The sequence below is a fragment of the Passer domesticus genome, chromosome 5, assembly GCF_036417665.1.
Source record: "Passer domesticus isolate bPasDom1 chromosome 5, bPasDom1.hap1, whole genome shotgun sequence".
In the NCBI taxonomy this organism is placed as follows: domain Eukaryota; kingdom Metazoa; phylum Chordata; class Aves; order Passeriformes; family Passeridae; genus Passer; species Passer domesticus.
Genome location: NC_087478.1, coordinates 46,019,622 through 46,043,544, shown reverse-complemented (window position 1 = coordinate 46,043,544; position 23,923 = coordinate 46,019,622). Strand labels below are relative to the sequence as shown.

The following is a 23,923-nucleotide window of genomic DNA, read 5'->3' as shown; positions in this document are numbered from 1 at the left end:
TCAGCTCCTGAAGATTCATGTCACTGTTCTACCCTCAATTAGCATGTCTTAGCTCTCCCTGCAGTAGATTAATGGATAAAGAAAAAATTTCTGCACAGCTTGATTCTCACAGCTCACAGAACTGTGCCCCAAATTTTCTGAGATCTGCCAGTGTCCTGGGCTTTGGACTCTTTGCTCAAGCTCTAGAACTGCAGAGGCATTTGGCCAGACAACACTAGAGAGGTAACAGCTACACCAACTCATGAGACCCAGGCAAACACCTTGGTGATTTTGCTTCGGGACAGGTGAGACTCTGCCAGAGTGAGAAAGTATGATTCCAGCTTTCCTGGGTGTGAGGCAAAGCCTGGCACTGAGACTGAGTGATACCACTGCTCACACTGTCTGCCTGAGCTTGCAGGCAGCCTGAAACAGGAGCTCTGAGAGTTGTTATGCTTCCTCCTTCCCTCCAGAACAGGAAATCTCATCTGCTGGTATGTAAGAGAACGTGGTAGTTCTGCATTGTCTTAAAGGGGTGGATTATGATTCAGTAAGAACTGCAAATACTTCTGCTAACAAATATCTGAAATACTAATGGAAAAAAAAACCCAAACAAAACAGAGCAAAACTCATATTAGAAAGAGAATCAGAGTTTATTTTTAGACCCACAAAGTTAAAAATATGCATTTCAAAATATTTACAATGACTATATATGAAATAACCTTTGTTAATGAAACACCAACATACAGTACTAGAATATATCCACCAAATTGATAAAGTCTACATAAGAAGAAAATGTAACAGAAAGAGAGAGAGAGGTAAATAGCATCCATGCACAATCTGTATTAACATGGTTTTTGTACTCTCTACTTTTTAGCTGTGAATGGAGTCACAGGAAATTTTGACCTCATCTCTTGCAAATGCCTCTTGTGACTGAGATTCTTCAAACTAACAGAAATTTGTGGGTTGCAGCAGTACCAGTGCCTAACTTTCCTATGCCAGCCTTTCACATGGGGACCTGGTGTTACAGAGTGGACTCAATCTCTCAGCAACCCTGGGAGGTAGCTAGTTTTATGGAAGGAGTTGGCAGGTGAAAAGCACCAAGCTGAGTGGCTGGCTTAATGTTGTGCAGCAAGGAGCAAGACTCACAAGCCCTACTTCCTCTTTCCTAATCTTTCATTAGGTTATAACTTTCCTCTGCTAACCATTATCTGCTTTTGAGATGAGCTTTGTCACAAGGTGGGGCACTCAATTAATATCATATACCAGGTGATGATGTAGGAAAAGTCCTACTGGTGAAGGACTGGTCTCAGTAAGGCTCTGTGATGTAGCAGTGCTGTTAACATGTTCTGGAGTTGAACAGAAGATTATTCTAGTGTAGACACACATCCAGATGGTTCCCTCCCTGCATGTGTACCACTGAGGAACTGCACCCTCTGTAATTAAGAACCTCTGTATATTTTTACCCCTATTCTCTCTCTCTCTCTCTCTCCATCATCCATGCCTGTATATTTTCCATTCCTACCTGTATCTTATTCAATCATGGGAATATCAAATAGAAAACAGAACAGCAAAAAAATTTGCTGCCTCACTTTTGTAGATATTTCAATTAAAAATTAATCCAATTTCTATTTTTTTCTCAATTTAATGTCTTTAACGTTTTCTTATGTGCACATATATATATTTATTTATATATATTTAAAAATGTAACAAAAGGCCCATCCCATTTGTATCAATGGACAAATAAAGGGGTCATAATCCTCACTGCCCAACCCACAAGGCACACTCAAATGTAAGTGAGAAGGGCTCTAGGAAGAGAAAAATATATAGCCCTTGTTTTTGTGGTGCCCTTTAATCATCACTGCTGAGCTTGAAGCTTTGTGAAGGTATGGCACAACTTTGCAGAAAAGGAGAAGAACTGTCTGGGTCACATGAAGATTTCCAGCCCCAGAAGTGCTAGATCAGTAGGAATTGCTTCTCCTACTCTTTGGTGAAGAAGTTTCTGAGGATTCTAGCTTTGTTAGTGATTTTTCTGCAGTGGCAATGGTGATGATGGTGGCTGTTTTTGTCTATTGGCCCAACAGTTCTCTCAGCAGAGTAATTCTTCCCCACTCCCAGTAGCCAACCCTCTCCCCTGGATGCCCAACAGCCTTATTTTTTTCTGAGAACAAGGTAGAGGATGCCGATGATGAAACTGAAGCAAAAGCAGATCCAGGCCAATATGAAGCAGTAGCCATGGTGAGGATTTGTGGAGTATGCCACTGCGCCTGTGAAGCGAGCTGTGTAAATGGAGACTGCAATCAGAATGCACATCCCTGTGGGAAGGAAGAGGGAAAAGAGAGTTGGAAAACGCACAGAAACCAGCATTGCCGCAAGACTTCTGAGGTACTGCTGTCCCCTGAGATTGTAATGCATGTCTTGTGCCATATGAGAGAGGAGCTGCTGCCCATTAGGCTTATTTGTGGAGGATTTCTTTTGCAGCTGTGGTGACATAAGACACTTGGGGCTTGTTTAGTGGGTGCCACGAGGAATAAACCTTTGTTAGGAGAAAATCAGTAATAAGATCTGACGACAGTTTTGTGCTACGTGTTGAATCCCATGTGCAGTAGCTAACTGTTTAGTTCCCTGCTCCCCCAAAACACTTGAATCCTTTTTGTTGTCTTTCAAAAGTATTTTGCAAAACCCACTGGGATTTCCTAATGAAAATCTGGAAATACTTTCATTGTATACAGCCAAACAAATCCCAACCTAACACTTTTCGATTCCCCTGTGCTTTGTTTCGTAACAAAAATTGGGCCACTGAAAACATTTAGCTGGCTGACAACCTCCCCTGGTGACCATATGTGGCTACTTGTGTTCATAGAGGCAGTGGGGCGCCCAGGGAGCCAAGGCACGGTGTGCAGGTGCATACTCACAGCAAACCAGCATGACGGCTCCGGTCATGTAGAAACGTTTGCCTTTTTCCAGGGTGAACAGCTGGATAATGAACAGGATGAGCGCCACAAGGGAGAAAATGATCGAGAGGATCATAAAGGCTTGCACGGCTTTGAGGGAAGCTGTCAAAACACAGAGAATAGATTGGAGAAGGTCAGGACTCAGTCTTGGCAGTGGTCATCAACGTCCTGTGATTCACCATGACAAAAATGCGCTGTAACTTACCCTCATCTCCACTGCTGACTGGCAGCTGAGTGCAGGTCTTGTTGCACAGAAGCCAGAGTCCTGTTGAGATCGTTCCAAAGTTGGAAGAACCCACCATCCAAACCTGAAACAGGATAGAATAGTTGTGTCTTGGGGCAGCAAAGCTTCTTTGCTCTTTTGTCAGACTAAACCGTAAGGTGAGCATGAGTAGCCCAACTGCCCGGAAATGCCAGCACCGGGCAGGAGGGACATGGTACTGGCTTCCAGTGCCTGGAGACACTTGGTCTGGGCAAAACACCGTGAGGTCTGTTCCAATCATCATGGAGAAACCTCCCAGCTCACCCTGACCCTCCTCCTGTGCGAGGTGGTGGGGGTCACGGCTGGCCAGGCGGGTGTGAGGGAACCCCAAAATCCACTCTGACAGTGGGCAGGGGGCGCGGGGACCCTGACAGAGCCACCAGGGGTCCCCCTCGGCCCAGAGCTCCCTTGGCCTGAAACAAACCCTGGTGGGAACAGTGGGGTTCCCCTCGGCCCAGAGCTCCCTTGGCCTGGAACAAACCCTGGTGGGAACAGGCTGGCCCCGGCTGGGGGGAACAGTGCCGTGCCAGAGCTGGCACTGCTGACTTCCCCAGCCCATGAAGGGTGTTGAGGTGCTGCTGGCTCGGGGTCCGGGGAGCTGACAGACAGTGGCTGTGCCTGCTGTGCTACCCCGGCCGCCTTCCTGCTTCCTGAGCCAGCCATCACTGCTTCCTCCCTCCACATGACCGTGAGTGGATGTTCCTCACCCTCACCCTCACGGGAGCACCCACCCCCTGGTCTGCCTGCCAGCCGTATCTCAGGCCCGCTGCTCTGCAGGAGGTGACAGCCATGTCTCGTCCAGGGCAGTCTACTCACGTTGGCAATGGTGGAGACGAAGAGCATGATGACAGTGGCGATGTGAACCACAAAGATACCAGCCAGTAGCACCAACATCTTGGGTCTCTTCTAGGTGGTGTCACCGACACGGAGAGCTCTGAGGGAGAACAAGAACAGAGGGAGGATGTGAAGGGAAGGACTGAGTCAAAGAACAGCATTACCATACATTTGTTTACATGCAAAAACCCAGGCTGATCTTAAGTTCACTCTGTAAATGTAGAATCACCAAAAAAAAAGCCAGTAAAAACTTTGTCAAAATCTGCTCAAGAGGTTAAATAGAGCCTGAAGATTAAGAAACCAATATGGGAGGAGATGTAGAGCATGGGTACATAACTTAGGATCATTTTAAAAATAGCCTGAATATATACACAGTTTGCTTAAATTGATGTGTGTTAATGTAAAGTAAAAACGCCATACTCCAGGCATACATTCTAGGAAGAGGAGTTTTTGCCCATGGGATTCACAGAGGTCAGGAAAGATTTTTCTCTTCCTCTGGTGTCTCAGCCTCTTCCAACTGGTGTGGGTCATGGACAGGAGGTATGGAATGGGGGACTGTGGGCTCCTTGGTGCCTCAGCTGTTGAGTAGTTGTGGAGAGTGAGTCAGAGGGGTAGCCACTACTCCAAAGACCACTCCTTTAAGTGAAGAGGAGAATAACCAGAACAGAAATGCCACAAGGTTTTCTGGAGCTGGGGAAGATGCCCAGGTTTGCAATGAAAACTGCCTGTTTCCCTTTTAAATTTTGAGGCATGCAGGTCACTTTATTAATGCAATAAAATCTCCTGTAATGCAAATTCCTCTTTGGTTGGTTTTGGGTATTTTTGCCTCTGCAAACTTTTACTTTTTTTTAAGATTTCCTGTCATTGATTAACATGTGATTGGAAAAAGAGAGGGGAATGTGCTTTACAGAGTGCATGACAGAGTTTGTCAAGATTGATGGCTTCTCACCTGAAAATGTGAAATACAAGGAACAAATTTAAGCTGTGAGAATGAGCACAGAAAATTCACACAAATCAAGTGAGTATATTTCAGGCAGAAGCATTCACTGAGTCCACTCTGGGGCCAGTAAACTCCCTAGAAAGTTTGACAGGCTCTTTCCCTCAGAAGTGCTGGTACTGAAGAGCAGTATCAAGCATGTGATTAATGTTAGCTGTCAAGTTATTTTGGTCCAGGTGACTCAGGTAGGGTCTGATGCTGTCACCATTTGTACAGGGCGTGGTAACACTGTCATGAAACAACACACTTATACTTTATGATGTTTTTCACACAAACTATGACAAAAGGCTTTGTAAAGTCCCATTCATATGTCTTTTACTTGATGACTCCACCTACTCCACTACTGTCTTTCCTCTCACTGTGGCCAAGAGTGGGAGTGTATTCCTGTAAAATGCTGCAGCTGTTCCTGGCACTGCTTTGTATACAGTTTCCCAAGCCACAGTGGGTAGGCAGGCTTCTCCATCAGGGGCACTTTGACCAGGAAGAATTCCTTGAGTTTAGGATCTCAAAGAACCAGTTCTGTTCAGTCATTGCTCCCACCCAAACAAAGCTACTCTTTAGTAAGACAGATTAGGTTTGGTGACTAGTCTCATCTCCTCAGCAAATCACGTCTACTGTAAGGCTTCCTTCACCTGGAGAACTCTATGGAGATGTTAAACCCTGACTTGCTGAACGTGGGCCAGGCTTGCTTGTCTGCTTTGGGGTGTCTTAGCAAACTCATGCTCTAGAGCTTGATTTGACTGGATGGCCTGGTCACTACCACCTCTCTTGTCACAGTGCCTCCCTTAGTGATGATCTTGGGGAAAGCACAGCCTTCTTAGGACTTTTCCTCTCACTGTAGTGACAGACATGATTTCAGCACTGCTAAAATTCAGGTTCTCAACAGTATATGCAGGCTACAATGTGAACATACTTAACATAAGAGTTAAACCCCTTCTTTCCATTGTAAAAGGAACAAGGGTTTCAAAATGCTGGATGGCAACTGATACAGATATCACCACTGCAACTCAAACTGAGAAACTATTGCTGTTGCCATGACTAAGTGACATATCTGCAACAAACTGTTGAGTTAAATCTTCCTGTCCCTTTGACTACTTCTCTTTTTTCTTTTTTTTAATTTTTTTTTTGTTACCTTGGTTCTTACACAAACTTTAGCAAGTGCTCTTGACACTATAGGGTGCTGGCAAGCATAAACCAAACTGACAAATTTGCCGGCTCTGAAATTTGCCTTTACTAAACCGTGGCTAAACTTTCTTCTTTCTTAGATGGATGTATTTTTCCATGGCCTCTTTAAAATCTCATTCAGAGCTTTTTTTTTCCCCTTATTATTTTTTAGGACCTTCAAACAAAGCTTTCTACTTGAAAGACTAAAAACCTAGTTTCATGACATCCTAAGGACTAGAACAGTCCTTTTAAATGCATCTTTTGCTTGCATTCAGAAATGAAAATGAGGGATAAATGTTACTTTACAATGTAAAAAAAGCCCAAAATCATGACCTCACACCCAGCACTTTGACCAATACTCTAAGAAAAAAATGAAATCCTTTATTCCCTTTGCTTTTTTTTTTCCCTCTGCCTATTTTAGCACTGCAGGAGAGCAGTGTTAGTTCAGGTGCTTTCAGTGCACCTACTTCCTGAGAACGTCAGCACCTCTCCCTGAATACACACGCTATCAAATGCAAACTCCCCCAGGGGATATGTGCTCACAGCTTAGTTTTGATTCTTTGTGAGTTAAAGCACAAGCCTCCCTCTGTATTCATTTGCTTTCCCCTTTCTTCATCCCTTTCTGCCTGTTAAATAAAACACGAGAGAACAATCCCAGAGGAGCCCTGGGTGAAGGAATGGCACTGAAATAGATTCACTTCTGTCTCTGATGCTATGGCGTGGACATTTCCTCCCATTAGACAGAGAAACTGGCAGAGCATCAGGGACTGACAGGATACCGTTTCCATCTGTTAAGTGTGAGACATCTTTCTCCACTACAGGGTGGGGTCACATTGCTGGAGCAATAGGACAAAATTGCATGCAAATGCCTTTTCTTCCATTCCCCTACCTAAACTGCAGCTGCATTTGGAGCTCCTCAGGCTCTTCTTGGGCTATGAGTCAGTCTTAGCCTTCCTAGAGCTGCCAGCTTTTTCCACTGACTCACCCCAACGCTCTCAAACCCCACAATAATTTAACCCTGAAAGACTAAGTGCTCAGGACACTGTCAGTTTTAGGACTGCTTCTCAAGAACCAGTCAAGCAAAAAATTTGTGATTCTTCCCCAGGAATCCTTCAGAGGAGAGACCCCAGTTAAGCCAAGGAAAAAGTAATGAGACATAACAGTAGAAGGACTACTGAGGTAGGGCGGGCTGATGGGGAAGTGAAGGTCATGCATGTGCTGAACAGCCTGCATGAGTCAAGAGAAGATCCTGTACTGATAAAAGTGGACTCACTTTCCTTTTCATGGGGTGATGGATGAAGAGAAATAACAAGCCACACCAACAGTAAGCATGAATAAGAATCACCATAGAAGCCTTCAGTACAACAAACCTGCAGATAAGCATGACAGACTCTTAGCTGTGTAGAGACTATTTCTCTGACCGTGCAGGAGTACATATGCTGGGGAACAACACATAGCTCTGCTGCACCCCAGTTCAAGTTCAAGCAGGCTGGTACTATCTATTGCCTAAAACCAAGACAAAGTCTTCTCATGCAGGCAGATTGTTGCTACCTGTATCACCCCTCTGTCAACTTAAGTGTTTTGGATCCTTCTGTCTGAGAGCAATAGAGAGAAGTGAGTCCTTGCCCCTGGAATGTGTAGTGCCACTTCGAGATATGATAAAGGACAATGGTATAGTTCCTCAAATATAGAGAGTGAGTTACTCAAGAGGGTAAACCAGATTAGGCAGAGGTCCTTTGCTTCTGACAGAAAGTGCATTGCAGCGAAAGGAGTAGAGGGTAAGTGTACAGAATGTTTCTGCAGGAACAATGGGGTTGTTTCAGGTGAAAAATCAGGGCACTCTCAACTAAATTTCAAATATTTCAGATCTCAAGTATTCCTTAATGGATGCAGTTCATCTGACTCCCACTTCCATCTTCCTCTCTGAACTGAGGTCCCTCTTGGGACTGCCTCTCCCAGGCTGGGCTGGTGAGGTGCACTGTGAGAGATGCTGGCTGGGCCAGCCAATATCTTGTAGCTCCTTAGAGTGTCCAGGGAGCAGAAGACATCTAAATCCACTGCCTGTGCACATTGGTGACCTCTGACTTCTTTCAAAGTGAGTTTTTCAGCTGAAGACCCTTTAGTTTGATACACTAGATTTCTCAACAATGGAAAGATAGCTTTTTGGAGAAAAAGCAAATACATTTGGTTAGAATGTGAACAAAAATCTCCATAGATTGAAAACAATTAACACAAATGAAATTCTGCCTTTCCCAGCTGCCACTACAGAATATAAGGAAGGCGGTAGTAAGTCAGACCAGTGGTCTGACTCTCCCAGTCTCTGATGGGGACAATAGAAGGTCCAATATTTAGAGAAAGCAGGTGAACTTGGCCAGTGTCTGAGGGGCACAGAGTCACAGCAGGAATACTGGTGGTTCAAATCGGGGCCCAGGGCACTTCAAAACAAAGGAGAAAACTGGAGTGTAATGGACAGAAAGTAAAAACTGTCTGGTATTGTTTGAGACAACCACAAGCTTCCACCTCCGTTACCAGTGCATTCCTCAGTGCAAAGCCAAGCCACAAATAGCAATGCTGCCATGTTACTACCAGTAAGAGAAACCTCAGTGTGGGATAAAACCTTTTGCAGAATTTGTACACATGCCTTTTGACTGATCTGAGACCATCACTGCATCTTAGACCTGCTACATCTGCACACCTTGTCCTTGTATGGGCTATGAGCATTGTGCCCAGAGTCATTTCACAGGATGCAAAGATGTGAATATCTCTCTGATATTTCGGTGGCATGATGACTTTGGACACGTCACATTGTTACTAGAAAGCTCATGACAACTTTAAACAACAGGGAAGAATCCTTTTGCTTCCACCTTTGCTCTGTCTCTTGCTTCAGATCCTGATGAATCCAGAGTCCTTGCTGACTCCAGTCTTCTACAAACTACTGTATGTCAGCACTGCTGTTGACAGCCTGGTTTTGACAGACCAGTCTGACTCAATTTACAAGTCAGATGCTTTTTATAGACATGTGGATGAGTAGGCTGGTGCCTCTGGAAAGAGATTTCATGTGTGTGGGAGAAGGGTTGGGCAGGAGGGGTGCGTGGGCACACGGAGACCTTTGAGCCTCTGGCTTATGGCAGTGAGATTTCACGTACATATGGGCAGTGGCTGTGATGACCACATGGGGTACAGCAAGGCTGTAAAACCAGCAGGTTAATGTCAACCAAAAGGAAAGAGTAGACCAGCCTGAGGGGCTACAGCTGAAAATAAGTTAATGGAAGATTTTGTCTGGTTCTCATGAAGCGTTGCCTGGTGGAATGGACTCCAAGAGATCAATGGAACTGCCTTCCCAAGGGAGTGGTGAAACACCAGCATGTGAAAAATTTCTTCTGGGATCTGACAAATTCCTCAAGAATCCACCCTTGGTGATGAACCTCCACTTACTGAGAGATGCAGAGGGGAGTCACAAAAGATGACACATAAGGGTTTTCCAGCTCTCATGCTCATGATTCATGTAAGAGTGGGGAAATATCAGAATTCCTAGGGCAGACAGTGAGAAATTGGCATTTTCTCCAGAAAAAACCACCCTCGAGTGCTCAGCCATGTGACAACATCAACTGAAACTCCAATGCTGCTTGGTAGTGGGAAAGGGAAGAGACAGCTGCCTGGGGCCTGGCAGGCAGCCAGCAGCCGCTGCTGGAGGAAAACACTGTCACTCCTCACACTAGGCACGCCAAGGAAGGGCTGGGACTGATGGGCAGCAAGTAAGAGGGAGGGGTGGGGAAGGGAACCCCGGAGCTAGTGGAGACACAGAAATGTTCCTCTGCTCCTCCAGAGGTGCGATGCAGAGCACTCTCACCCCTTAGAGCACTGGGTGGTCCCTGGGTGGGTTAATTAGAGACCTGAGTTGCTGGCAGGAGTTCCAGCAAGATTCTGAGATACGCGAGGAACATTTGTGGGAGGACTGACAGTCTGGGTGTTGACGTGTTGTGTGTAGGGTGTGCATCTGCAGCTCTGTGTGGCTCCCTCTATGAATGGGAGTGTGCATCTGTGGTGCCCTGTCAACTCCGTGTGTGTGTGTTTATGTGTGTGTATGTGTGTGCACAGCTTCTTTATGGGTGCACAGATCATCTACCTGTGCCACACTGGCAGTGCCCACGTGGGAGAAACTATCTGACAGCTCTGACAGGAAAGCTCAGGTTACAGAGTGGTATGAGCAAAAGCACACAGATCACTTCTGGTGGGACTTCCTGCTTTCCTCTTTGCAACAGCACTTAGACAGAGGTTGAAGGACTGTGAAGCCCACATCAGCTGTGCTTTTGGCTGCATTCTTGGATTAAAACTGCAGTCCTATGATTTGCACAGACAGTCTTGTGTAGATATTCTTTTTTTTCTTTTCCAAAGGAGGGTAACTCTAAAAAAGAAGTTGTATCTTACAGTGTGTCTGTCTCTCAAAACTGCAAAACCTCTGAACATGCAAGTACAGCCTATGAAACACTGAGGAAAGTGTGACTGGGGCATCTAAAGAGTCTGAGCTTTTGGTTAGTTTGCTTTCAGGGTGCCTTTGCTCCTGCAAGCTATCTACAAAAAGACTGTGCAGGATTCAGATATAAAATTGTGTGAAAGCTCCTTCTTTCAACCAAAGTGCACAAGTGAAGAACTGGGGGGAGCATGTGTATAAAGCAGACACAGGAGGACTCCTGCAGCCTGGATCTGGCCAGTGCTCTGTGCAGGATGGGATAAAGGTGGTCATGGTGTAAAACACCCCATCTGGCTTTCAGAGAGCTCCTTACACCTGTCATCAGTAAGGTATAAGCTGGTTCATGTTACATGTGGCTTTGGAGACATCAAGAGCTCCCCTGCTGAGGGCACAGCACACTGGCCCAGTGGCAGCCTCTGGAGGCAGCTCTCAGGCAGGCTGGCTCAGCTGCCTCAGCTGTCACAGCCAGTGGAAGTGCCCAGCTCTCCTTCAGCAGTGGCCCACATTGCTGGAGCTGCTCTTCAGCAGTCCTCTGACCAGCCTGCTCCAGGCTCTGAGCATTTTGTACTCTCCCCTCTTGCTCCCATGGCTCTCACTATCCTTCCCAGAGGCTTGCTGGAGCCAATACAGGGAAGATATCTCCCTGGAATGAGAAGAATGTGGACAATGGACCCAGTCGTGGTGGTTGCTTTCACAACTCCCCTCTTCAGCAGACTCTGCCCTGCGAGGGCAAAAGGACAACAAAGGTCTCACCCTGGATTTCCTCAAATACAAAAACATATTGCCAGGTGGCCTCACATCACAAGAGCTAAGCCTTCAGCATGAGTCACTATTCACCTGTGTCAGCCACTCCAGTGCTCACAGTTCAGTGCATTTCCTGCAGGACTGGGGATGACCCAGCCCAGATCTGTCCCTGGGCTCCTGTCATGGGTGTCTCCCATGCCTCTGTTACAGACTTGTTTTCACAGGGTAAAGGGGATAGATCTCAATTATGATCTTGGCAAACTTGTCACTCCCTTGGGCAATGTGGGTTTTGGTGCTGAGTTGTCCTAACCTGTCCCTCCCTTCTATGACAAGGCATGGGCTATATTTGGTCTAACCAAGAGAGGAGCTTCCATATTCTCTCTGCTCTCCTGAAAACAGTTCAGGAGGAGCAGGATGCATGAAGCTGCAAATTTGGCCAGAGTTTCCTTTGTTCACTGTCAAGCTGTTCTAGCTAAAGAGGTACTTTCCAAAACTCTCCCAGCAGGGTTTGAAGAAATCACACTCCAGATGGCAGCCCCGAGATGTGCTGCTTTGCTGCTCTCCCTGCAGTGTAATGGAAGAAAGCAGCTTAAGAGGCACTCCAGATTTCCCTCTGGGCAGTTTACATGGGGAGCTGCTGCTTCACTCTGTGTCATGCTCTGGGATGATGGGTGTGGACCTGACAGAGGATCAATACAGGCATAATTGAGATGGGCTTCAGCACGTTTGTTCACTGCCACTGTTACAGCACTGTGGCTGTGAGTTAGTTATCAATCCTGGCAGGGCCATGGAGAAGAGCCTCTTTTTCTGTGAATGCTGCTTTGCCTCAGCAGAAAAGACTGATGACGTATCGGTCTTTTCCATATTTTCCATCTTCAGATGTGAAGATTGGAAATTCCCTTCCTCACCCTCCCTTTTAGAGGAGTAGAAGAGCAGCTCCCTGCCTTGAAGGAAGGGTAAATAAATATAATTTTTTTAGTTTTATTTCATTAATTTTTTGTTGGAAAACAGAAGGAAGGAAAAAAATTGGAGTGCCATGCCTTGCAGCCTGCCTTATGTTGTGCTGGGTGACAGTGCTGTCACTTTCCTATTGAGAGGGACAGGCACAGCAACCTGTTGAGATCAAAGGGGTCTAGTAATGCTATTTCTGCCTTATATGGCACTTCAGCATCTCAGGGCAAATTCCAGCCCAGCATCAAGTGTCTGCTCCTTTGCCATCCATGCAGCACTCAGCGAAGGGAACACTAAGTGACCTGGGGGCTGAGCAAGGGGACACATGCCATGGGAGGGGTGTCCTAGCAGCCAGCTGGGGATTATGGGGCCCTGAAGGCCCATGGGAGCAGGCAGGGCTATGGAAGCAAGCTCCCTCCTGCTTTTGCTTTTCTGAGGAAACAGAAGTGGGCACAGGCTGAGTGCTATGTGCGAGCCTTGCGGCTGGGAGGGTGACGACTAGAGAGAAAGATTAGTGCTTGCAGCAAATCTCCCCAATCTCATTATAAGCAAGGCCCTGAGGTGGCTCTTTTACAAAAAACATGCTGGCTATTATCAGCAAATCTCCCAGAACTCTTTCAAAACACAACCTCTGCTCCACCCCAGACCACCGAACAGTAATTCCTGTGTGCACTTGCACCGCTCCCACACTGCAGAACTGAAAGACCACCGGCTGGGCCAGAAGGGCCGGTTTTCCAAGCCCAGGGCTCTGTCCTCAGCAGGGTCTCACTGGGGGAGCGCTAGCAGCCCTGCAGCTGAGGCACCCACTCCAAAAGTTGGCGCTTCTCCGCAAGATCCCACGTCAGTCACTCCTGTGTCCTTGGGTGTGGCTCGACTGCCTAGCTGTCAGAGGTATCCCCGGGGATGGCATGTGCCCAGTGGAGATCCCTGCTCTCTCACAGGGCTAGCCGCGATGAATAATGGCTCAGACCGCGTGTCACATGTTTGGGTGGTTAGTCATAGCTGGGGGAGCTTCCACACGAGCCTACTGACAGGAATTCCTCAGTGTGGGTGGGTGTGCAGGGCCTCCCACCAAGACGCTGCATTTCAAGGGGTGCTTTCAGGAACTGCGGTGTTAGTGAAGTACCTCCGTTTTGATCCTTTTCTGATGCTAATCCCCACCGGAGCAAACAGAAATAAGCTGCCCTCAAGCCCCCCTCAGTCCCTCAGTGCTCACAGTCCCCAGGTGGACTGGGTGGAGGCATTCGGCTGGCTTTAACCCCTGTTATCATAGGAAGAGTAGCTAATGGGCTCCAAGTTTTCACACTCTTCATGCCCACCTCCCTCGAGTGTTTGCTCAGAAAAGAATCCCACTACATCCAGAAATGTCAAGTGGGCAGTTCCTGGGCAAATCTGCTCTCAGAGGTGCCTTGAGGAATTTAAAGCTTCTGAGTAAAAGTTGTTCTGTGGCCACAGTATTTTTTTCTTAATATCAATATGATTTAATTGTCAATCGTATTAAATGACAACTTCCAAAAATGCTTTCTTCCCATTCCAGTTTCTGATGCCCTGAAAACACTCACTGCCTCAGTCAGTTTCCCCACCACTCCAAACACTTATTTCTTAGGCAGGAGGCACCACTGCATGACTGAGCTACAAGAAACAGGGCCAGAGGGGACTTAAAAATTCACAAAATCCATCCTTTTCCCAAAAAGTTACTGTCAGCTCAGCTTCTAGTTCATTCATATAGTAATTATCCACAGTCCCAGCCTGAGCCCCACCCATTCCTGGCCGTATTGGGCTAAATACTGTTCAGTCTCTTTCAAACCCTTGAAACTGTGCAGGGGCGGGCTGAGTTCCTGCAACAGGAACCAGTGTGGTGCCAACAAACTGGCTTTGCTGCACTCCCTTTCACAGACCTCAAAAATAGTTCAGATTTGACCGCAGGATGCAAACCACAGCATACAGACGAAACAAGAGAAATGGTGGTGAAGAAGAGGAGGGAAAGAAAGAGGGGGTGGTTGTGTAGAAGGCAGGTGAAGAGGGAGAATTGCCAGTTCCCATCAGTGTCTCTATCTCCTTGACACACCCTACCAGCAGACCATGGTGCTCCTAGCAATGCCACCGCTCCCCCACTTTGCCTCACAGCGCTCCCCACTGCAGTGTCTGTGCTGCCAAAGAAGGTGTAACACGAATTTCTGCCCTTCAATGGCTCTGCTCAGAACTGGGGCTTGGCTTCAGCCTCAGGAGCCAGAGCCCCTAGGAAAAGAGATTGTTTCCATTGTACCCCAGAGTCTGCACCTCTGGGGCCTCTCAGTCTTTACTTGGAATGATTGCTATTGTTTTAAATTGGAGCTTGGCAAACTAATTATGGAGGGGAGAGAGACAAGCAGAAGTATTTGAGCGCCAGGAAAACTGAGCCTGCAGCCCTAATTCCAAGCAGGCATTTTTCCACGTTTGTCAACAATGCTACTCCAAAAGCACACAGCAGCTCCTGAGCGTGAGCTGGCCCAGGCTGGGCACCCGTGCCTGCACCCTGGCTGCACGTGTCCTGGAGGTGAAAATAACATTGCTGCTGCCAGCACTCCGATGCTGCAACCAGGGCGCCTTGCAGTGCCCCTTTGCCCCGCAACGCAGATGGATTTTGAAGCAAAAGATGAAAATTAAGGTGCGTGCCATAGCCAGCTTGAGTGCCAAGATGAAGAGAAGTGAAGGGGCAGGGGAGAAAGGCAAACTGGTGCTGTTAGGAGAGGGGAGCAGCCCCCGAGGGAGAAAAGTTGGTGAGGATTTCCAAGAACAGCTCTTACCGTGTGGGCTGGGGCCGGTGCTGGCACCTGTGGAAGAAGGAGCGTGCTGGGCTGCAGTGCCGATGTCCCGGAGCGCAGAGCTGGAGTGAAGGGGAGTGACCTGCTGCTGGTTTAAGTTTCCTCCGGTGGTGTGGGAGGGTGGTGTCTTTCCACTCTGTTTTAAAGGAGTTACTATGAATCAGACTGCCTTTAAAGAGAAGGAAAAAAAAAATGAAATTAATGAGCTACGCCCTGTTTTGTTGGCAGGGTGTCAAGAGTCCCTGGGAGGAAACCAGCGATTCAAAGAAATCTGTGCAGGGCTGCCTCTGACTCAGTGTGCAGCACAGAGACCGCAGCCTGGAAAAAAGGCTGACGCTGATCCAGCTGAGTAAGAGAGGCCCACAACAGCATCTGTTTATAAAACTGAACTTCTGGTTGTCATAAAAAAAAAATAAAAATGTGTAGTTACAAATGTGGCAACAGGGCTTCAACAATAAAATCACTCAAACAAACAGTGGGTTGGCAGGGGGGATCCCGAGGCTGGGTGAGTCACCACATCCCCTCCCCGTGCTGCATGGAGAGAAGTCGCTGAGGCTGACAGCACGGGAGAATTCAAATTGGACCTGTGAGTTGGCATGGACAAGATTTTTGGGAATATGTCAAGGAGTAGAGATGCTCAAAATGCAGCTCTGGTCTGGTGGTGACTCTGGAGTGATTTGGCCAGATAGTGGTGGTTTGCTTCCACAGAGAGAGCAGGCAGGGAAGAAGAAATAAGGAGCTTGTTATTCACAGTTTTCTGAGGTCAGCATTTCTTGCCATCTTAAAGACTTCTAAAAATAGATCCTTTACATTTGCTGAGAATTGGCTGGTGGAGTTGTCTCGTAGATGCTACAGGCAAGATTGAATAGGGATGTGGTTGAGATGTGGGTGAAAGGGGAAGAAGTTTGTCAGAAAGCATCCGTGTTAAAATACAATCCATACTGTGATAGAATTGGCAGTCTGCTATGGCAAGGAACCAACCCTGCCTTTGCAAGGCCCAGCAAGAGATAGGCAGATACGGACAAAATACCTGACAAAGGCCTTTCAGATTTAATGAGGATGACATTGGATTGCCTTTATTTGAAAAACGAAGCGGGTTCTCTTTGAAATCTACACAGATTAAAAGATCTTATTGGTTTTCAGGTTATTCCTTCTGTCTGGTGTTACTGATATGAGTCTGTTCTAATTTTAGACTATAGCAACCTGCTTAGAAAAAGAGCTATGGATAAAACAGCAGCAAAAATGACACATATGCTGGGCAAAGACAATCCTGTGGGAATTTTTCCACTGATGGAAAGTAAAGACAGTCTTTTTTCCTCAAGGATAAAATAAGCCTAACTGTGTTTAATACCTGTGAATTAGAAGGTTCTTCTTGATATATATGAATACAATATTCAGGGAAAGGAAAGTTTATTTGCTTTCTCTGCAGTAGAAGCTGGCATTTGCATTGAGCTGCACCATCCATTTTCCCTGCTCTGTTCCCTTGGCAGAGTTTATTGCAGTGAGGGATGCTCAGCTCCATACAAAATACTAGAGTGCAGGATCTCAAAGCAAACTCTGTTGACCAGAGTTCAGCTGTGGTGAAGTATCCTCTGCCCCAGACCTGTTCCCATGTTGCTGCCCACCTGTCAGGGACCAGCTGCCTGCAATCACAGAACTGCTTAGTGGCAGCCAGCAGACAGAACACCTGTAGCAAAAAGACACATGGGGCAATAACGGTGGAGCCCCTTAAGAGGCTGGGTATGAAGTGAGCTGTGACTGGCAAAGCATTATTTGTCCAGAGAGAGCAAACTAGTTTTGTACAAACTGCTCTCTAACCTGGGAGGCCATGACGGGCAATGGCCAATATCAGAGGCTTCACAGGGAGGTGGAGGTGTTCTGCAGCATCAGCTTCCCCACAGGAGCATTGCTTCCTAGCTCTCCATCTGGAAGTGTTGGTGCCCAGCCAGCAGAGAGAAGAAGAGTAACCAGACAGGCCACACAGGCTGTGACCGTGGCCCTGGAGGAGCACTGGTACCCTGCCAACCACTGGCGTCATCCCTGCTGCTAGACCTGTCAAGGGTATGAGAGAGGGGAACAGCACGTGTCAAGTGAACAGGAGTGCGGATAGATGCTCCTGTTTGGGAGCAATTCTGCACATCAGCAAGATGATGGTTCAAAGAAGAGAGTACCCTCTCACACTGAGGTACAATGAGGTCAGGGGAGAGTTCAGCTTCCACTGAGCAGATTGGTAGCTCATTGAGATACTTCCACCTTTCATCTGGATACAGAGAAAGTGTAGAAGTGAGAAAACTTCCTACCAGTAGCTTAAGGAAGGAGAAAGTTTCAAGTTGGTAAGATTGATAACATTTTCTGTAGCTGTTTCTGTGGATGAAGGGTTAGCTCAATAAGTCTGTGTGTGTGTGTGATGGAGAACCAGCTCTATCCACTCATCCAGAGAAGAGGCTGGTCTTTCTGTGTGTCTGCAGCAATTTCTTCCTTTATGGTGCATGGTTTCCACAAGACAGGTTGCAATAGAAAACCCATGACATGAAAAATCTCAGCATGAGATCAAAACTCTTAAGCGTTCTGCAGGTATGACACACTAAGGTTGAATTGCCTAAGATCTCCATGCCATACTGCATGGTGTCCCTTGACTTAAGCATCACTCATTTCACAGGCTTTTCTGAATGCCTGCAGTTTGTTAATTGGAGGTGGTCAGGTGAAAGCCATGAGAATTTAAGATGTGAGAATCTGGATTAGCATTTCCATGGGCAATGAGAGGATGAAGCTTTCCCACGCGTGCCATGCCTTTGCTGAAGTTCTTCCCAAACAAGCAGCTTGGAGCTACTGTAACTCTGCTGCTTGTTTTGCCATGCCCCAGACATTTGCAGACATTACTACTGTCTGTGAGCAGTAGCCTTTGGCATTAAAGGTCCACAGTGACATTAGATAAGCACTAAGCCTCTGCAAGCCCAGATCAAAGGAGGTTTGGAGGATATGACTGGGAAATGGGGTGTGAAGTTAGGAGTGGGAGAGGCATGGTCAGACTTGGCTGGAAATGTCTAGAACAGATTGTTTTAGAGACTGGGGGTGCCAGGAGAAACAGACCATACGTGATGTCTCTGCACTTTTTGCAGATGCAAGAATCTATGCTTGGAAAAGTTCTGTACTGAGTTCCCATGCTCTCTGGGATGCTCTTAACAGGAATTTAACTGTATGCCATTTGGATGTGTTTTTCTGGCTATCTGCAAACACATATTGCATATTAAGCCCCCTCAGTCGAATTAGCATGTCTTTCTAACTAAAGAGTTCCTCTCTCTTATATGTGCTATTTACTCTGTACATCATCTTGCTGGCTGGTTGCAGGACAAATGGAAGTGATGTGATGTTCACTACTTCTGCACTTGTCATGACTTGGAGAAGGCGGGGTTGAGCCTCAGCTGGTGTGTGGGTTTAAAGAAATAGAAACCAGCAAGTTTCATACCGCTCTGTAGTGGTGTAACTGATACGTTTGTGTGTGTTGTGGGATTATCCACGTGATACAAGAATTAACAGAGACATAGGATAAATCTCAGAGCTGTATGATAAACTGCATTTGTCACGCCTGACTGTGCAGGGCTTCAAATGTGAGCAGGCATCCACTGCAGAGGAAAGGGCGGTGGTTCCCTTATTTATAGCTTCACTCAGTTTTGAGGAAGCAGATATTGGAAGTCCCACCTCTGTGGTTTTGGTCATTTCTCTAATGTGTCTTGTCATGTTCCTGTCCTTCCAAGGACTGCTAGATGTCCAGTACTTTGGGTGGCTGACTTTGCAAGCTCAAGGGTACAAGAAAAGGGTGGATCACAGTCAACACTGAACAGATGTAGCTCTTCCTGTTCACAGATTAGTTTTTGGGTTGGGTTGTTGTTTTGGGTTTTATGGGGGGTTTTTTTGGGCTTTTGTTTTGTTTGGTTGGTTTGCTTTGGGTTTTTTTTATTCAGGGATGATTTCTGTCCAAAGTACTCTGCTAACTGTATGATGAACAAAACCCACAGAAACAGCTACATATGATTTCCCCAAAATTACTGAGGGTTGCCAGACTGACTGACCTTTTGAAAATGGAAGATAAGTATTGAATTGAAAATGCACTGGGTTTATAGCATTTGTGTAGGCATGGTTTGTCACAAAGCTTTAACAGGTAAAAATTGGAATAGTTCCTTCCAGGACTTGAGCAGTATAAGTGGGATCTGTGCTAGAATACATTCCCCACACCTCACTTATCACATCTGGGAAGACCCAAAAGTTCCCTTGTTTCTTAACAGGAATAAAAAAATTGATATTGATATGGACATGAGATAAGGGGATCATTCCTACCATAGTTTCATAGTGATTAGAATTTAGTTTTGTCCTCCCATTTGGAAAGGACCATAACTTTGTTCTTATGTCAGAAAGGGAGGTATCATTCTGCTGTGCAGTGGGTGGACTTGCTTCTGAGACTCTCTGACAATCACATTGTGATCGCTGCAGAAGATTCTGTGGGCTTGGGTTCATGGCAACCCATTTGTAACTGGTGGAGGGGTTTAAACTTGTTCTCAGGGGATGGGTAGCCCAAAGGTGCCTTGGCTTCCTAGGTTAGATGGGATGAACATGATCTCAGGCTGAGGTTCTGAGCATATGGAGGAAGCAGCCTGAGCTGGCTGCAGCTAGGAACCGAGACCCAAACCTGGAAAAAGTAAATTTTTTCGGTCATCTGGTGTAAAAGAAGGCATGGTGAGAGCCATCTAAAATGTGGTGGTTTTATAAAAGCAGGAGAACTGCTGCCCCCATCTCATTTTCCCTTACTTGAATCTCCATCTTAGTCTCTCTCTCTTTTTTTTTTTTTTTTTTTCATTGGAAACAGCTCAGCTGAAGCTATTTGCTTATAATGTGCAAATGGTGCCTCTGCTCTGGCAGACCCATCTGAGCTGGCACTTTCCACAAGAACCTCTCCCACTCCACATCAAAGGGCTGGTGGTTGGTGGTGCTCTCCACCTGCACATGAAGGCCTTTCTTATGCATTCTGGCAACCAAAGAGGTTTTCTTTGTTGCTCTCTCCTGCTCCTGGTTCATTTCTAACTCTGTGTTCTGTGACTGTTGCAGTGCGCACTGCACAGTACTGATTGCTTCACCAACAGGTTTTACCATATTAGTAGAGGAAAAAAAATCCTACAAGCACGAAGAAATGGCATAAGTTGACAGTGTCTCACTATTGTTCTTTCATTCAATGACAACAAAGTGAATTAGCTGCTTGACTGTCCTGAATGCTAGACTGCAACTGTGTTGATTGTCCATAGAAATGGACCTTGGCCAAGAGGCCAAGGCAAGGGCAAGGTGCCATTTGCACTGTGATTGAGGTTTGATAATGGGATACATTTCTATTTATCTGCTGCTCCCATGTGCTGTATGCATGTGTTAGCTCTACTCAAAGTTTGCTGGACTTTCTTCTTAGAGCAGATGTTGTAGAATCTCCTTTTGCAGCCAGAGGTAAGGTTTGGAAGGCACGTGAAGGCTTTTGTACTTGCTTCTCACTGTCCACAGTATCTTGTTTTTTTGAATCTCAGCATGCATTTATTTAAATAATGTTATAGCATCACAGGCTCTACAGATATGCAGGAAGAGTGCTAGCCTGGGAATATAGGTGGCAGAGACTGAAAGGGACCTGGCATATTAACAAACCAAGCAGGCAGATCACTTTCACAACTAAATGGAAAGAAAAGCCCAGGGAGGGCTTCCCAGTGGTTACCTATACTGGTCTCCTTTTGAGGAGAAGGCTTGATGGGAGGGGGAAAAACATCAAGCTCAATGCATAGTAAAAATAAGAAAAACAAAAAAAATGGAAAGTGTCTCTGGGATGGAAAGACAGCTAGACATTGACAAGGTCAGGGCAGGACAGAGAGGGCTGAGCACCATGGGTGATACAGCCAGTAAGGATAGTGCCTCTGAGCTCCAAGTTCCTGAAGAAAGTGCAGACAGCTGGCAGGAGGCTGGGAAGTCCTCTTCTTTCTGTTGCCATTTCATGGAAGAGGGAGGGGAAAATCTCTAGGTTTGCTTCGTCATTTCCTGAGAGGGAGAGAGAGGGAAATTATTCCTGTTACTGCAGAGCAATGGTTCCCTTGTGAAAGAGGAAACATCTACTTGTGTCACACTATGGGCCAGATTCTGAGCTCATTTGCAGCAGGACAGAACCAGAACAACTTGAACTGACTTCATGGCAGTTTTTCTGATTAGTGAATCTGGGATTGAAGCAGTGCCACCATGTCAAGCAACTGGTGGTAAAGAGAGAATTTGTGAGGGCAAAAACCTCTCACCACAGCACAAAGACTGAGCATTTAACTAAGCTCTCTCTCTTTCCTTGCTCCCTGCCCCCTTTGCTTCTTGCCAGCTCTTGATTGGACTTTTGAGAGGAAAAATAAATTATACTTTGCTTCCCTTCGTGCATACCCACCCCTTGTCTGTGCCTTATGCATTCTCAAACACAAAAGTTTTCGTGACTCCATTCCTTCTGCTTTTGTAATGTACAGTCACCGCTTGTGTGGCTCCCTCGTGCTTGAGGCAGGATATGGGCAGGAAATAATAGCACAAGATTCAAACTGGAAAAATGCAGACCTATTATCTGGGGGAAAATAAATTCAAAGTTAGCTATTCAGAGGGTGTGAGCTTTTGGAACTTGCAAGAGAAATAAAGCTAGAAGCAACTTAACAGGGACAGAAGAGAGAGAGCTGGAGAAGAGCTTGCAATGTGATAGCCCAGAACACAGATCATGTCATTTAGAGCTCTTCACATGTTGCTGTCCCTCCGACATTCACAGATCTCACAGACATGTTTCACCCCCAGATATGCCCTACCAGTGGGAATGACAGTGAAAGCTAAAGGTTTTAATTTCTGAAGAGATTTCACTTAAATCCTATGACAAGGGATCTCTCTCTAGCATAGTCACAAAGGGTGCTGTGGGACTAAGGAATGGCCTGGATGGTCTGTGATACTTTCATACCAGTCAAGTCAGAGGCGTCATGGCCCCGTGCAGCTGCACACTGGGAATATGGGGGAGGAAATGAGCTAGCAAGAGGAAGGAGAAAGGGAGCACTCACCACATTGCCAGGCTCTGAGGGTGATTTTATAGCACAAAGTATTAAAAGCCTGGGGTTTTGGATTTCAAGAGTGCTTATTAAGGATGATAGTTTGTGAGCGTGAAAAATTTCAGCAAAACATCTCAAGGTCACAAAATGATTGCTTGGATTTGATAGGTGTGTCTGAACACCTCCATCCCTGTGAGATATATGACAAAAAGTGAGAATTAGTTAATTGAAGCAAAGGATGTGATACAGGTAAAGAGTCCTTACAGGTGAAGAATACTTTTGGAGGTAAACTGAAAAAATGTAGATTTTGAACCTTGGACTGAAGCTTAAGTGTTCCCGTAGAGCTGTAGGTACTGCCTTGATGAGAAAAAAATGTTACATCTCCTGTGATATGCAAAAGAATGGGTCTATTTTATAGTACTCATCTAAATTGGACTAGAGGGTCAAGCTGAGCTAAATGAGGCACCTGCTAAATGAAAGACCTGCAATAACAGTTTTGTGGTGGCTAGGCTTGGTATGAATTATGAGTTTTTTGGGTCAAGTGAAGCACAGAGGAACAAGAGACACCCTCATCTTCACCAGATCCAGAAGAACAGGGCAAATGTCTTCTGAGTGCAGGGTCTGATCCTCCCCACAGTGCTGCTGTGAGTGTGTTGGGGCGGGCAGTGTGCAGGCAGCTGATAGGGCACTCCAAAGTTCTATTTCTGTTATTGTAGCTAAAGAAGCAGTGAGACACGTGTTAGGAACTTCTGTGTGGTACTTGTGTTACAAGTCTTATGGTTATACTGGTTATACTCCTTAAAATGACAATGTTTTCTGCGATGCTGGGGAGAGAGGCCCTTCTGACTCATGGACCACTTGCAGGACAGCTATTCTTGCCAGATCACCACCAGCTCCATCTCGCTGGCTGTGGAATCCTTTTGTCTATAGGAGAAGTGCTCAGGGTGGAGGAGAAGGGAGGTATTGATGTCCTTTGAAGCCTCCAAATGTTACAGCAAGGATGGACTCATCACGTGTCAGGAGCAGTAGTGTGGCAGGGCAGAGCAGCTAGGATCAGGCAAAGAATGTTTATGGGCTGCACAGCTTATGGGGGTTCCTTGTGCTGCCTCCTATCTCTTGTTCCAATCCAGTGCTGTCACCTTCATGGCTCCATGCAGAGGTGATCTCCTTGCCATGGGACAAAGAGTGGGCACGGTGAAGTGTGGTATGGTAAGTTAAGAGAGATCTCTGCATGCCACAGCCACCAAAATAAGTGATTGCAGAGTGAAAGCAGGATGGAAACAGCAATGACAAATGGAAGCTGCAAAGTCTTTGGTAGCTGATGTGCATCTTCATCTCTCAGAGGGGTTTTATTGTTGTCTCTGCTGTCCACTTTTGGAGGAGCAGGATGTGTGGCTGTGTTGGAGACGTGAATTCCAGCCTTTCTCTGTGCTGGAAAGCGATCCCACCCAATAGTCATACAAGTGACTGCTGATGGTTCTCCACTGCACGCTGTCCCAGCAGCAGCTGATGCTGCTCGCCAGTGTGGATCACTGGGTATGCACTGTGTCCCTCCCAAAATGCCTGGAGAGCGTTGCCAAGCTGAGAGGCTCTGAGTCAGAGATCTGTGGAGCTTTTTCTTCACAGGAGAGCAGTCTCAGAAGGCAGGCTGTTGCTCAGCCCGTGACTTGCTGGGTACCATGGAAGCTGA

General features: G+C 46.3%; 2 protein-coding genes across 6 annotated transcripts in view; one reads left to right on the top strand and one right to left on the bottom strand.

Annotated features, from left to right (window-relative positions):
• The window catches only part of GSG1 (germ cell associated 1), a 109,049-nt gene that overhangs the window by 56,155 nt on the left and 28,971 nt on the right, over positions 1–23,923 (top strand). The window contains exon 1 of one of the 5 annotated variants that reach the window (XM_064419965.1): positions 14,901–15,000. The exons of the other annotated variants lie outside the window; for them this stretch is intronic. Coding sequence (XP_064276035.1) covers positions 14,989–15,000 — 12 coding nt within the window. The 5' untranslated portion in view covers positions 14,901–14,988. Of the gene's footprint in view, positions 1–14,900; positions 15,001–23,923 lie in introns of those variants that run through there. 5 annotated transcript variants of the gene reach the window in all.
• Positions 611–15,312, bottom strand: EMP1 (epithelial membrane protein 1). Its single transcript, XM_064419971.1, has 5 exons — positions 15,140–15,312; positions 4,009–4,126; positions 3,136–3,238; positions 2,892–3,032; positions 611–2,291 (listed from the first exon to the last, which is right to left on the bottom strand). Exons 2-5 carry the CDS (start codon positions 4,084–4,086, stop codon positions 2,128–2,130), a joined length of 486 nt encoding a protein of 161 aa, XP_064276041.1. The 5' UTR covers positions 4,087–4,126; positions 15,140–15,312; the 3' UTR covers positions 611–2,127.